Consider the following 12,888-nt stretch of genomic DNA (forward strand, 5'->3'; position numbering starts at 1 on the left):
AGATAGTATGGGGATAAGGATAGTCCGGGGTTAAGGATAGTATGCGGTTTAGGAAATGCAGTGTGAAAAGTATATAAGTGGACTATTAACTATCTGTTGATGAGGTGGGCATGATTTTTACCCTTTTGGATCACATGTTCCAAACTAGTTTGCTTTGCACTTTGTCTTATCTACAGGCTTTGATGAAGCAGGCCTATTGACAAAGATTTTTTTTTCTTATCAGGGTGCCGTTTCACAAAGACTTGTAATGATGGCATTAATGCACAAATTCTATAACAAGTTTACTATCAGCCAATCAAATTGAATGATTTCAGTAGCTTTTAACCCTAATTGCAAATTTGTTATTATAAGAAGTTTTATGAAACATACCCTTGATTGACAGCCAGCCACATTGTAGATCATGTGTTGGAGGGATATTGTTAACTCTCAGGCTCCCATTAGCTCATGTTTCTATGCTTATTGTAATGCTGTATCCACCAGACTTGCCCTTTTTTGTGAAATTTGTTATACTGCCCTCTACTGGTACAACCAGACCAGGTTTTGTTTTTCCAGGCCGTTCTTTTGTGCAGATGAGCACTACACTACTCTGTCAGGGCACGTCACTTTGCTTATGTGTGTCAGTAATCGCGTTGGTCAATGTGTAATTCTTTTTAGGCTTATATTTCTGTGAGTATAGTGGCTAGTTAAAGTTGGTTTCTTGTGTCTAAAAATACTATTGAAGTAGAAGGTCTGTAGCAGCGGTGTTGGAGGGTCATAATGACGTAAACCAAAAACGTTTTCGGTTCAGAAGAAGACGTTTGAAATTCTGCAGAGTTTGACATTGCAATGTTTAAAACGCTCTGCTCGTTTGGGTAATGAGTTTCGAGAATAAGTTATGAGACGTTATGTTGACAGTTGGAGATGGATTTGATCCTGGCGTACGGACAGATCCCAAACTGTTGCTTCACGTAATGTTATATGGGGTCAACGCATTCAAGTAAAATTGAAAAGAAATGCAATTTGTGGTACATGTTTTTTATTTGGTTGGTATTTGTGATCATACTGGAGGAGAGAGTGGAAGTGGGAGACAGAAAGACGGAGGGGGGGGGGGGGTAGTGTTATCATTTTAATACACAAGTATTTTCCTAAAGGGGATAGAGTCGGGATACAACCCACACAAAAGGACATCTGAAATAAATTTGGAAGTATATATACCATCACCCTCCGCTGTGATACATAGACATGTAGTTTCTGCTAGAACCGCATTTATTTGCAGTTTGAAATCAAAGTGTTTAGATCGTCCACAGAGAGAGAGAGAGAGTGTGTGGGGGGGGGGGGGGGTCAGGAGCCAATCTGAAAAACTAAATAGAAAAAGGTCATCTATAAAGAAAGAAAAAGAGAATGAAAGAAAGATGTTTTAGGTATGGTATTAACTTCTGTCTGTAACGTAAGTAATTTGTATCGATTCCGTTAGAAAACAGAAAAAGAAAGAAGGAAGAAAGATAAAGAGGAATGAAATATTTATAATTGTATTGAATAGGCAAACGAATGAAAAAGGTTGCATTTCAGAATGGGTAGAGTAATTTCTTCGTATAAATGCGGGGAAGGGGGGGGGGTGGGCCCCGAACATTTCACAACGCCAAACAGAGAGAAGAGGAAAGGAAAAGGAATGAAATTATAATTTTCTCAATATGTTAATATCACGAATTAGATTCATTTATTAAAAAGGTTTTGTTTTGCTTGCTCGCTTTGCCCACTTGCAACCATTTAGAAATTTTGCCCATACGACATGTATGGTCCCTTCATTTTATTTTTCACGTTTTCATTACTTAATCTCAAGAAGTGAAGGGCATTTGTTTTTTCAAATCATTACTTGCCATATGAATTCTGCACTATTTATTTATAAATAGACATTCCACAACATGAAAACTAGCCTCTTATATTAATACATTACATATCTTTATGCTATGGTTGTTCCAGAGGGCCATGGGGGACACTTGAAAACACATGACGAAAAGGGGTCATCACCACCCACTGAAAGCAATTTTCGGGCCAATCAGCCTTCTGGATTATCTTTTATTTTCTTAAAATCGTATATGAAAGTAAAAACATTCATCCTAAAAATCAATAGTAATGACATAAATGATGATAATAAGTAATAATAACAAAAAGCATTGGAATGATTAGGATGGGGCATCAGTTCACATTTATTGCGATTTGGAGGATGATATGTGCCATCGTGAGGCTGGTACATTAAAAGCTTGATAGTGAGCCAATGTAAATGCAATGAACAGTTACCCACACAAAAACAAATCACAAGGACTATATTTATTAGTCTACACCTTGCCCTACTATACTTGATAATGATATTTAGGCCTATGTTTGTTCTTCCCGGATCTGTGTGTTTTAAACCAGCATACTCAGCACTTTTTCACATCATACTTGTCATATGCCACTAAAATACTCAAGGAGTACATGGCCGTGCGCAGCGGGGGGGGGGGTGGTTATAGGGGCATTTGCCCCGAAGAAATTTGGGAAACTTACCTCTTTCTTTACTGAAAATTTTCACAAAATTCACCAAAGGTATATGCATGAAAATTCTTCAGTTTCACATCACAAAATGCAAAAGCCTAGCTCTCAATAACAAGTTTAGGCGTACTGCCCCCCCTCCCAGCACAACATTTAATTTCTGCTTACGGCCATGGAGGAGTATATCACGAGCAGTGAACTTTATCAACCCAGGTGACCATGGCCTTTTCACACGTGAATCTTGCCATGATGATTGCCATTGTAATCGTGACTGTGATTAGCGTTCGTGAATCTAATCATGTTCTAGTTTGGTTTCACACGTGTTAAATATTCATTATCGGCCTTATTTTTCACTTGAACCATTACGATTTTTTTTACCGTGTGAAAGGTGGCATGAACAATCGAATCGATTAGTATTTGATATCAGCAGGGACAAGGAATTTGATAGCGCTTTGACTTACCGCACTCTCACACCGTAAAAAAATCGTAATTTGAATGATGATTCCAGTGAAAAATCAGACTAATAACGATTTTTTTTTAGCACGTGTGAAACCAAACTAGAACATGATTAGAGGCACGAACGCTAATCACAATCACGAATTCCAATTCTACTCTGGAGGCAAATTCCAGTTAAGTTTCACTCAAATAACGGCACGATGTTTGCTTGTGAAAGGCTTGACCTCCAAGAGTGTAGAAGGTGCGATGATTCTCAAGACGAATTGCGATCATCATGACAATTAAGATTCACGTGTGAATTAAGGCCCTTACATGATTCCTAATTCACGCATGAGTGAGCAAAAACAATTTGAAGAAAGGATACAAAAAAGTCATAGTGGCTGGCAGTATCTGAGTTTCAAACAGAAAATTACGTGTCAAAATATTCAATATCAGCTCTTTACTTATATGCCTCAATCACAAAAATGGTAAAAAGAACAAAGCTTTGTTTATTTGAAATAAATAATGCAGAAATGTTAATGTCACATTTTCTTAAAGACACGGAGGATACCATTCCCTGACGAAGGGATCTTTTTTTTCTGGACGCGGGGAAGCAAGAAAGTGGAACATCCTGTGAAATATTGCACAGCCCTTTGGAAATATAGCCCCCTCAGTGTAATGGGCCTCATATTTTGAGGGGGCCAGATGTCCATGACGTATAGAGCAAAAGTCATAAAATGCTGCGAGGGAGCAAACATTTTTTTTACCTTTAACAAACAACACCTTTTTACATAGATACTTTACCCTTGCCCCTTTCCTTATATTTTTTCGTTGTTGTAATCATTTTAGTGGGGTGTATAGCCTTCAATTAAGCCCCCATCTATTATAGATGGTATAATAGATACGCTAGTGCCCCGGCAAGTCGTACATAATTGGGGGAATGTGTACCTTGGATGTTAGTGGAACGTAGCATCTCAAATCCCTTATACGTTCCCTGGATTATAATATACTTATATAATAATAATAATTGGATTTATATAGCGCTTTTTCCAGAGTTAAGGTTTATGGTTATAGGTGTGTTTTGAGATGTATTTAGAAGAGGTTAAGAGAAGAGAGGTTTCGAAGAGATGGAGTGAGTTTGTTCCAAAGACGGGGGGCAAGAGATTGAAAGGAGTTGAAACCGGCCTGTTTTCTGGACTTTGGAATTACATATGGATTATTAGGATTATTTTTCATGAACAGAAAGCTTGATTGTGAGCAAATTCAAATAAAACAAACACTTAGCAATAATCGCAAGACTATATTAAATACATTATCATTAGTTTACATCTCGTCACGTTTTTCGTCTGATATTGGCCTTTTTTCCAGACCTATATTTCGCCGGTACCACTTAGCTTACTCAGCACTTTTATTTCGTGCGACATAATGCCGAGTCGGATCCGTCTAGAACAAGGACTGATGCCTTTCAAAACCTCCCATTTCAAAGTAACCTGACTAATGCATTGCCGGATCGAGGGAGTAGGCGAAGGGCCCACCACCAATCACTGGCGGCGCCAACAACAGAAATGAGAGGTTAAGTGAGAAGAGTGGGGGAGTGACGCTGAACGTGCATGCTGAAGGAGAAGGCGAAAAGGAAATGAAAGAATAATGAAGAAAAGGAAAACAAGTTTAAAATAAAGGGAATGGAAGAGAGCAAAGACTTAACTTTCAGGTCACAATATCAAAATAAAATTGTTTTGAAAATTTTCAGGAGGCCCTAAAAATGATTTTTTTTTCAAAATGTATGGAAGCCCCCGTCCCCCTGCTGACTACGACCATGTGTACTGCAGTTAGCTGCCCCCCCCCCCCGAGATATACTGGTGGTGTCGTACTCCGTCAAGATCAAGTTATCTATTTAACACCAACATGCTTCTATTTTCAAGTATTTATTTAACCTCAATCTGCTTAACCTCAAGCTGGGAGAAAACATTTATTTTCTTAAATAGCTTGGGTTCGTACGAAAAGGACACTCTTATTTAGTCTCCGCAGTTCCGAAGTCTGATCACTCTAAGGACCAAACACAAGCGACAGATCAATATGCCGAATTCTAAAGGTAGGACCTGTACAGATATTTTCAATTATTAGATTGAATAAAAATATATATTAGCATCGTGATAAATCCATTTGAAGTGTATGGAAATAAATAGCAATGTCGATGACTATTTCATTATGCGTGCTTACTTTTATTATTATCATCAAATTATTATATTTTTAGGGGGACTAATGAATTAACAGTAAGCATCAATAACATAATTCTGAAGAAGTCTAATTACATTTCAAAAGACACTCTGACATATTGATCATATAATAATATTGCCAGATTGATATATAGCGTTTGCTTATTGAAACTATTTGAGTTGTATTATCCAAGACGCACTATAAGACCCCCTCAAAATACACATAGCCCTACTGAATAACTAAGAATCCGTTCATAAAGAGTCATAATATTTCAACTGGCAGAACATGGCGAAGATGGGAACATTTTTAAATAGCTGCGAGATCAAAGGTTTATCTTTTTAAAATTAATATCTTTTTTTGGACGGAATAAACATAATTCCCGAAATATAAATTCATAGTTAACCCCTTCCATTTCTTTTTTCTAGGTCATTTATTCCATGGAAGCATTCTTATGCCAGTCTTTTAAACTCTCTAATCTTTTTCGATAGGGACCCCGTACATGGTTTGTGTGAGGGGGGGGGGGGTGGGGCTTCAGCCCTCAGTTTGTCAATTAACATAAAAACATGTAAAAATTACCACCGAAATATGTCGGTTTTTTTAATCGTCTTTTTATTTTATTTATTTATTCAATTATTCATTTATTTAACGATTTATTTATTTGTTATTTTTTGTTTATTTTTTATCTATATATTTATTTATTGAGTGATTGATTTTTATTCATTTCTTTATCAATTTATCTATTTATTTATTATTTTTTATTATATTTTTTTTTGGGGGAGGGCATGGTCACCCCCTACACTTTCGGCTCAGTGCCACAATATGAAACCATCCCGCAGCCTCTATCCAGTCACCGGTGCAGCATAAATGTGTCATTATATCTTATATACTTTGTTCACTGTGATAAGAGGGGGCAAGGTTATATCAAACACGTTTTGATAAATGATAGCCTTGAACGTATAAACAGTGAATGTTCTTAATGAGTAAACTTGATTAAACTTGGGCTGTGAATACATTTGTAGTCTGATAATTAGCATGAACGTATGCAGCGGGGGAAGGGGGTAGTTTCCCCTCTCCCCGAAATTGTGAAAACTTACAGTTTTTCCTGAAAGATTTCAGGATGTTTGTTTCGATGATAATTATCATTGTAGTAGGCCTAATCATATATATATATATGTATATAGTATATATATATATTGAATTATATAAAGAAGAAAAAATGTGATAAGGGGAGAAGACAAGGATTTATCCTGACGTGATAGATTTTAGATAAAAAATTTTCACTATTAGGTCTTGAAATTGATCTTATGATTTATTGCAAATTGATTTGTAACTGATTAAACATAATAAGTTTCATTTTTTTTCAACTTTCGCAATGTTTCGTAGTGTTTTAAAGTTGCCGAGGAAAAGAATGTATGAGTTTAACATCTAAACCTTCCGTAATATCGTGTCCATCTTTTCATAGGTCTTATGGAAAGGATAAAGGATGGGGAGACAGTCATTGTTGCTGAGGGGTATATCTTTGCCTTTGAACGTCTTGGGTACCTGAAAGCCGGGCCGTTCACCCCTGAAGTTGTAGTGGACTATCCCGAGCTTGTACGTCAGATGTACAAGGACTTCGTGCGCGCAGGAAGTGACGTTGTCCAAGCATTTACGGTAAACTTTAAAGGGGCACTTAACTTAGAAGTTATGTAGAAATTTTCATGGGTGAATCACCGGGGACTCGGTCGTGGTCTCAGATTGGGTTTGATACCACGAAATCAAGCCTATGAGTGCCACGATATTCGAATTACGCGCCATAATAAAAAAAATCAAACAGCTAATTGGCCTGAGAAGAAAGCGCAAGGAGCTCTCCATAACACACCGCAAAGGGCGTAGTATCCTCTTCTCATTCACCTTCTTGTACTTTAGTTGTCTCTGTGGCCCTTTCTCCTTTTAAGGCGCAAACTTCTCCTTACTCAATATTTTCCCCTATCGGTTTTCTTTCCTTTCATAGCGGAGTCATCACGTTTTAATTTTACTTCCATTTCTCTCGTTTTATTCCCATATGCCCTGTCGCGACGCCACCTTAGATTTGCTTTTCACCTATTGGAAGCAAGCCAAATGATCCAAAGTTCATTGCGATAAAAAATATATGTATTTTCATCTATAAGTTCCATTAACCAATATTGCGGATTAAAACAATTCGATAGTTTGTAAGAACATTGTATTTTTCAGAAGAAGAAGACGAAGAATAAGAAGGAGGAGGAGGAGGAGAAGGAGGAGGAGGAGGAAGAGGAGGAGGAGAAGAAGTATATATTGATTCTTTTTTGCTTTTCAATTGCATTTTGTTCTTATTACAAACAATCAAGGAATTTATAATGCGTATTAACAAAACGCCTAAGTATATTTGCCCATAATCGAAAGGGCTGATGATTTACCAGAAGCCTCTAATCATGATCATTGAAAGAAAACGAATACAATGAATATAGTTTCTTTTTATACCTGAATCTCTTTATAACTATATAATCATAGTTACCTTTTCTATTCATTTGTTTCTGCAGTCTTTCATTGATTTTTTATTGGTGTCCGTTTGACTTTGAATAATCTGTTTAGTAATCATCTATTATTTACTCATTTTCAATATTATAAATTTATATATTCATTAGACGTTAATTTTTTTTAATCAAGGACGCATGTAGCCTTTCGTTGAGCAATTAAGTTTATTTCTTGAGTTTCAGTTACACCTTGCTGATCTTACAGTACAATAATAATAATAATAATATGCAACATTTATATAGCACTTAATACATATGTTTCTAAGCGCTGCATACTATTACCCCGGCTTTAGCACGGCTACCCTGATCGGGCGCATCGAGCATTCAAGGAATTTCTTCCTACCGGGTACCCATTTACTACACCTGGGTCGAGAGTGGCAAATGTAGATAAACGCCTTGCCAAAGGACGCTAGTGCTGCGGTGGGATTTGAACCCCGGACCTTGTGGTTCACAGTCCGGAAACTTATCCACTGAGCCACAACACCTCTACCTATAATTATCACACAAACAGCAGCATATTATTCAAGAACATTATCATACACACATTGGTAAATAATACATGAAACTATACAACCTCCTTATAAATGAATTACATATATGTACATTAAAAATAATGGCAAAGGGATTTACATGGGAAAATTAGGTCATCGAAATAACGATTTACTTATTTCATCCATCACTCATATCTTGATAATGTTAGATTATTTAGGAATTCATCCAATTATCTAGGGATATGTTTAATGTCCATGCAATCCTTCATCTGTCATTGCTATTAATACTATTTACATCTGAAATTTCTTTCATGAATAAAAAGGGTACATTATTTCACCTTGAACATGAACAATGCTTTGGAATAATCGTTTTATATCCCACTGTCATAATTAATTATTTATATCCATACAGTACTATGGTCATCGTAACAAGTTCAAGCTCGTCGGGCGGGAGGACGAGCTCGAGAAACAGAACCGTATTGCCCTCAAGATGGCGAGAGAGGTGGCTGACGAGACGGGAACCTTGATGTGTGGTGACCTCAGCAATACGTTTGTTTATGAACCTGACAACGAGGAGGCGATCGCTACCGCAAAACAGATGTTCAAGGTATGATGATATCATTATCCATATGCATGATATGGTGTCATATCAGAGTAAGTCCCAAACCAAGAGTTTTAAGTCCATTAATTTAGCGCAAAATTTATAGTTGATTTGCGTTCAGTTGCAACTCAATTCTAATATAGCATCGGATCATTACCGGTATGCTTGGTTACGGGACGCAAATTTCTTATAACGCCATTGTATATTGCACGGGCATCTGGGATAGGATGAAGGGAAAAAGCGTTAATCATGTGAATGGTTAAGATTTTTATTCTACATGTTTTATTCAATTCCCCATCATAAATGAGTTTTTGATAATGATGGTTTTCATTATAATTTTGATAATAATAAACTTCATTATGATTATATTTCTAACAATTGATATACATAAAATAGTTTGCAGTTGATAATGTTCATTATAGAATACAAATTCCAATGTAAATTTGATTTAATTTTTTTTCTTCCCCCCTCTCTATCTCCATCTTCAATATAACCTTGAAAACTTACAGGAGCAAGTTGAGTGGGCGGTTGACGAGGGGGCCGATTTTATTGTGGGCGAGACATTTGGTCACCTAGGTGAAGCGATTCTTGCAACCAAGGCCATAAAGGAGTATGGAAAAGGTTAGTATAAGAAGGAATGGGGCTTTCAAAAGTAAATACTTGATTTTGTGATTTATTTTTGGCCTGTTTTTAAGTCCCATCGGCCAGATATCAAAGGACATTTTTCACGAGGACCCTTTGCTAGACCAGCAGCACCATGAAAGATACTGCTGAGAAGGACCATCCTCCCGTTTCAAATTTGTTAATTTCGCATGTTTTATTTGATTTCTATTGCTACTTGTTTTTAACAGAAATTCAATAGGGCAAATTAAATGTTGCAAAATGAAAATACGGGGTTTTTTTTAGTTGCAGGGAGAGAGTGATGGGAGTAGTAAATGGTCACTATAGTCACCTTTTCTTTCATTAGTCTCTCTCTCTCCACTCCAGGTGTACCAGCAGTTATCACCATGGGAACGCATTTCAGCAAGTATTCCGAAGATGGCAAGATATCGACCGCTGACGATGTCGAGTTCAACGAAGCCCTTCGACGTCTCGTAGCCGCCGGTGCCGATGTCGTTGGCTTTAACTGTATGTCGGGACCAACGTCTATGCTTCCCTTGCTCGAGAGTGCAACAAAGGCTAATATCGGGGTAAGCAGGTTCATATCGGTTGAGAGGGAGGGGGCAAAGAGGCACTTTTCCATTTTTTTAGGACTGTTTTTTGGCTGGGTGATGTTAGATTGTTTGACGTAAAAGCTACTGTAGCTAATCTTGGATTAAAAATGTTCGATTAATACTCACAAGTCGCAACAAAAAATTCAATCGCTGATGTGGTTTACGGTACACCATGTGGAGTGTTATAGAAACAGTGGACAGAAGAAGAGAAGAAAAGGATAGGCGAGAAAGTGGAGATTTGAGAGTAGAGTATTCTTTCTTGAAAATAGTCCTGAAAAGGAATGTAAACCAGAAGGAATTGATGAGTGAGAACAGCTTGAGTAGTAGAGCTGATGAGGAGATGTTGGCTTGAGTCGGCGGGTAGAGATGATGAGTAGTAGAGAGACTCTACTACTCAGAGTCTCTCTACTACTCATCATCTCTCATTTCAGAGTACAGAGTCTCTCTATACCACTCATCATCTCTACCCGCAGACTCAAGCCAGCATCTCCTCATCAGCTCTACTGCTCAAGCTGTTCTCACTCATCAATTCCTTCTGGTTTACAGTCCTGTTCAGGACTATTTTCAAGAAAGAATACTCTACTCTCAAATCTCCACTTTCTCGCCTATCCTTTTCTTCTCTTCTTCTATCCACTGTTTCTATAACACTCCACATGGTGTACCGTAAACCACATCAGTAATTGTACATGCCACCATGCAAACCTTCAAACAACATCTGAAAAAAATTCAATATAAAATTTATTGGGTACGATGTAATTTCGAGCCGGAATATACCTTTACAATTAACACGTTATTCTTTGTTAACACTTCAATGCAAGTTAGTGCAATATAAATCAAATTTCTCCTTTTTATATGCAGGCACCTTTGGCTGCTTTACCAGTGCCTTACAGGACAACTTTGGAAGAACCAAATTTCACATGCATCAAAGATCCAGCAACAGGTAGGACCTATGAATATGAATACCAGTTACTGGTACTCACTACGGTTTGGATAGTCTAGATCTGGGGAGCGTTTCATGAAAGTTGTCAGCACTGACAAGTTGCCTTTGTCCGACAGTTACCATAGCAACAGTCAGAGGCAAGTGCCTCACAGCCAATCAAAACAAAGGATTTCACTGAAATTGTCAGCACGGACAATTTAGTCAGTGCTGACAACTTTCGTGAAGCACCCCCTTGGACGTTAAAAGTTATTTGTTCGGAAAACCCAACAAAGGCTACATTCACTCACTGCACACAGAATACACACAACGTCTTTTCACGGCTGTGTGTGGTGAGTGAGTGTAGGGTTTTCCGAAAAAAAAATAAGTACTGACGTCCAGATCTAGACTACTTTTGGGAAAAGGTGGAGCAGATATTCACTGCTGAATGTTATGCGCGGTATTAACTAAAGCAACAACTGCAACAGTTTTACACTGGGCCACAACGCTCCATAACGGCTCAGTCGAATTTCGACGTACTATTTCGGCGCTCCGAGACGCGTAGCGTCCATGCGTTGCCGGTCGAGACGCATTGCGTCCTCGTTACGCTGGTCGACCCGGCCTTCTGCAATTCTGAGTACTGAATCGTGAACAATACAACCGAAGCGCCTGGAATTATCGAAAGCGATGATAGACATGGAATATGTCGTTAAAATGGCTGCAATATCAACATTTAAAATGAAATTATACAAATTGTTGAAAGGACACCAAATCTGCATTAACTTCCAAAGAATTACAATGAACAAATACTGTGTTTCCTTTTCTTCATATACAGGACAGCGAGCCTTTTATACCGATCTAGACTGCCTTCTCTGCTCTCGCACGGACATCGTCAAGTTCACTGAGCGTTGTGCCCAACTCAAAATACCATACCTGGGACTATGCTGCGGAAACTCGCCTCACTACACCCGAACCATGGCCGAAACTCTGGGTAGGGTCACAGAGGCATCCAAGTTTTCACCAGACATGTCTAAACATGGATTCTATGGTTCAAAAGATGGAAAGGTCAACACGTACTACACCAAAATGACCCAAGATCTGCCAGCATCTAGACCCATTGTCATAAAGGAATAGAGAAGACTACACTCGGGGAGCGATAATTGCATCAAAAGTGGAAAAGGTGATTTTTCGAAGGGTCAGTCAGCTTCAGCAGAAATGAACTAAAAGGGCCAATACGGAGGAAGAATGAGGAGAATAAGAAAAAAAAATGAATATTTGATTTTCATTACCTCATTGTATAGTTAACGGATCAAACACAGCCTATAAAATAAAGACACATTTTCTGTTCTAACGTGTCTAGGCAAATGAAAGTAGATATCTCTGCTCGTTAACCAATTTATTACTTATAATTGATATGCCATACATGAGTACAAAGCTAGTATTATGTTTTAAATTAATTAAAACATTTATTTGTATATCACAGAGTTTGATCATTATTATTATATTTGCTTCTTGGTAAGTAAAAAGGTCAAGTTCACTCCCAGAAATAGTTAGAAAAGAGAAAAGTCAAACAAAGGAAGGACTGCTGAAAATGATATAAAAGTCAGACTTAAAACAGGGAAGTTATGACATTTTAAATCTTTGCTTAGCTATAACAGCATTCTGCACGACACATATGGTTTGTAAATATAGTAAGCTAATGTTATCACACTCTTATTTTCTATTTTATTCCATTAAACTCTGTGGAGTTTATGATAAAGAAACATTTCATTGAATCAGAATGACTTACAACGATAGGTATGCCAATAATCAATATGATACATAAAGACCATATTTGGCGTGGGAGAAGATCCATGTTTTACGATTTAGGAGGACGATTGCATATATTTGAAATTACATAAAAAGCTACAAAATAATCATTGAGTGCGATCACGCATCGTCCGTCCCTCATTTGCACACTATCTTAATAATG

The 12,888-nt window shown here is 37.6% G+C and overlaps 1 protein-coding gene across 1 annotated transcript; it reads left to right on the plus strand.

Annotated features, from left to right (window-relative positions):
• Positions 1 to 5,004: 5,004 nt before the first annotated feature.
• LOC121412605 (betaine--homocysteine S-methyltransferase 1-like) lies at positions 5,005 to 12,168 on the plus strand. The gene is made up of 7 exons (XM_041605385.1): positions 5,005 to 5,035; positions 6,623 to 6,813; positions 8,598 to 8,792; positions 9,296 to 9,407; positions 9,774 to 9,976; positions 10,859 to 10,940; positions 11,752 to 12,168. Exons 1-7 carry the CDS (start codon positions 5,020 to 5,022, stop codon positions 12,048 to 12,050), a joined length of 1,098 nt encoding a protein of 365 aa, XP_041461319.1. The 5' UTR covers positions 5,005 to 5,019; the 3' UTR covers positions 12,051 to 12,168.
• Positions 12,169 to 12,888: the final 720 nt, after the last annotated feature.

The sequence above is a fragment of the Lytechinus variegatus genome, chromosome 4, assembly GCF_018143015.1.
Source record: "Lytechinus variegatus isolate NC3 chromosome 4, Lvar_3.0, whole genome shotgun sequence".
In the NCBI taxonomy this organism is placed as follows: domain Eukaryota; kingdom Metazoa; phylum Echinodermata; class Echinoidea; order Temnopleuroida; family Toxopneustidae; genus Lytechinus; species Lytechinus variegatus.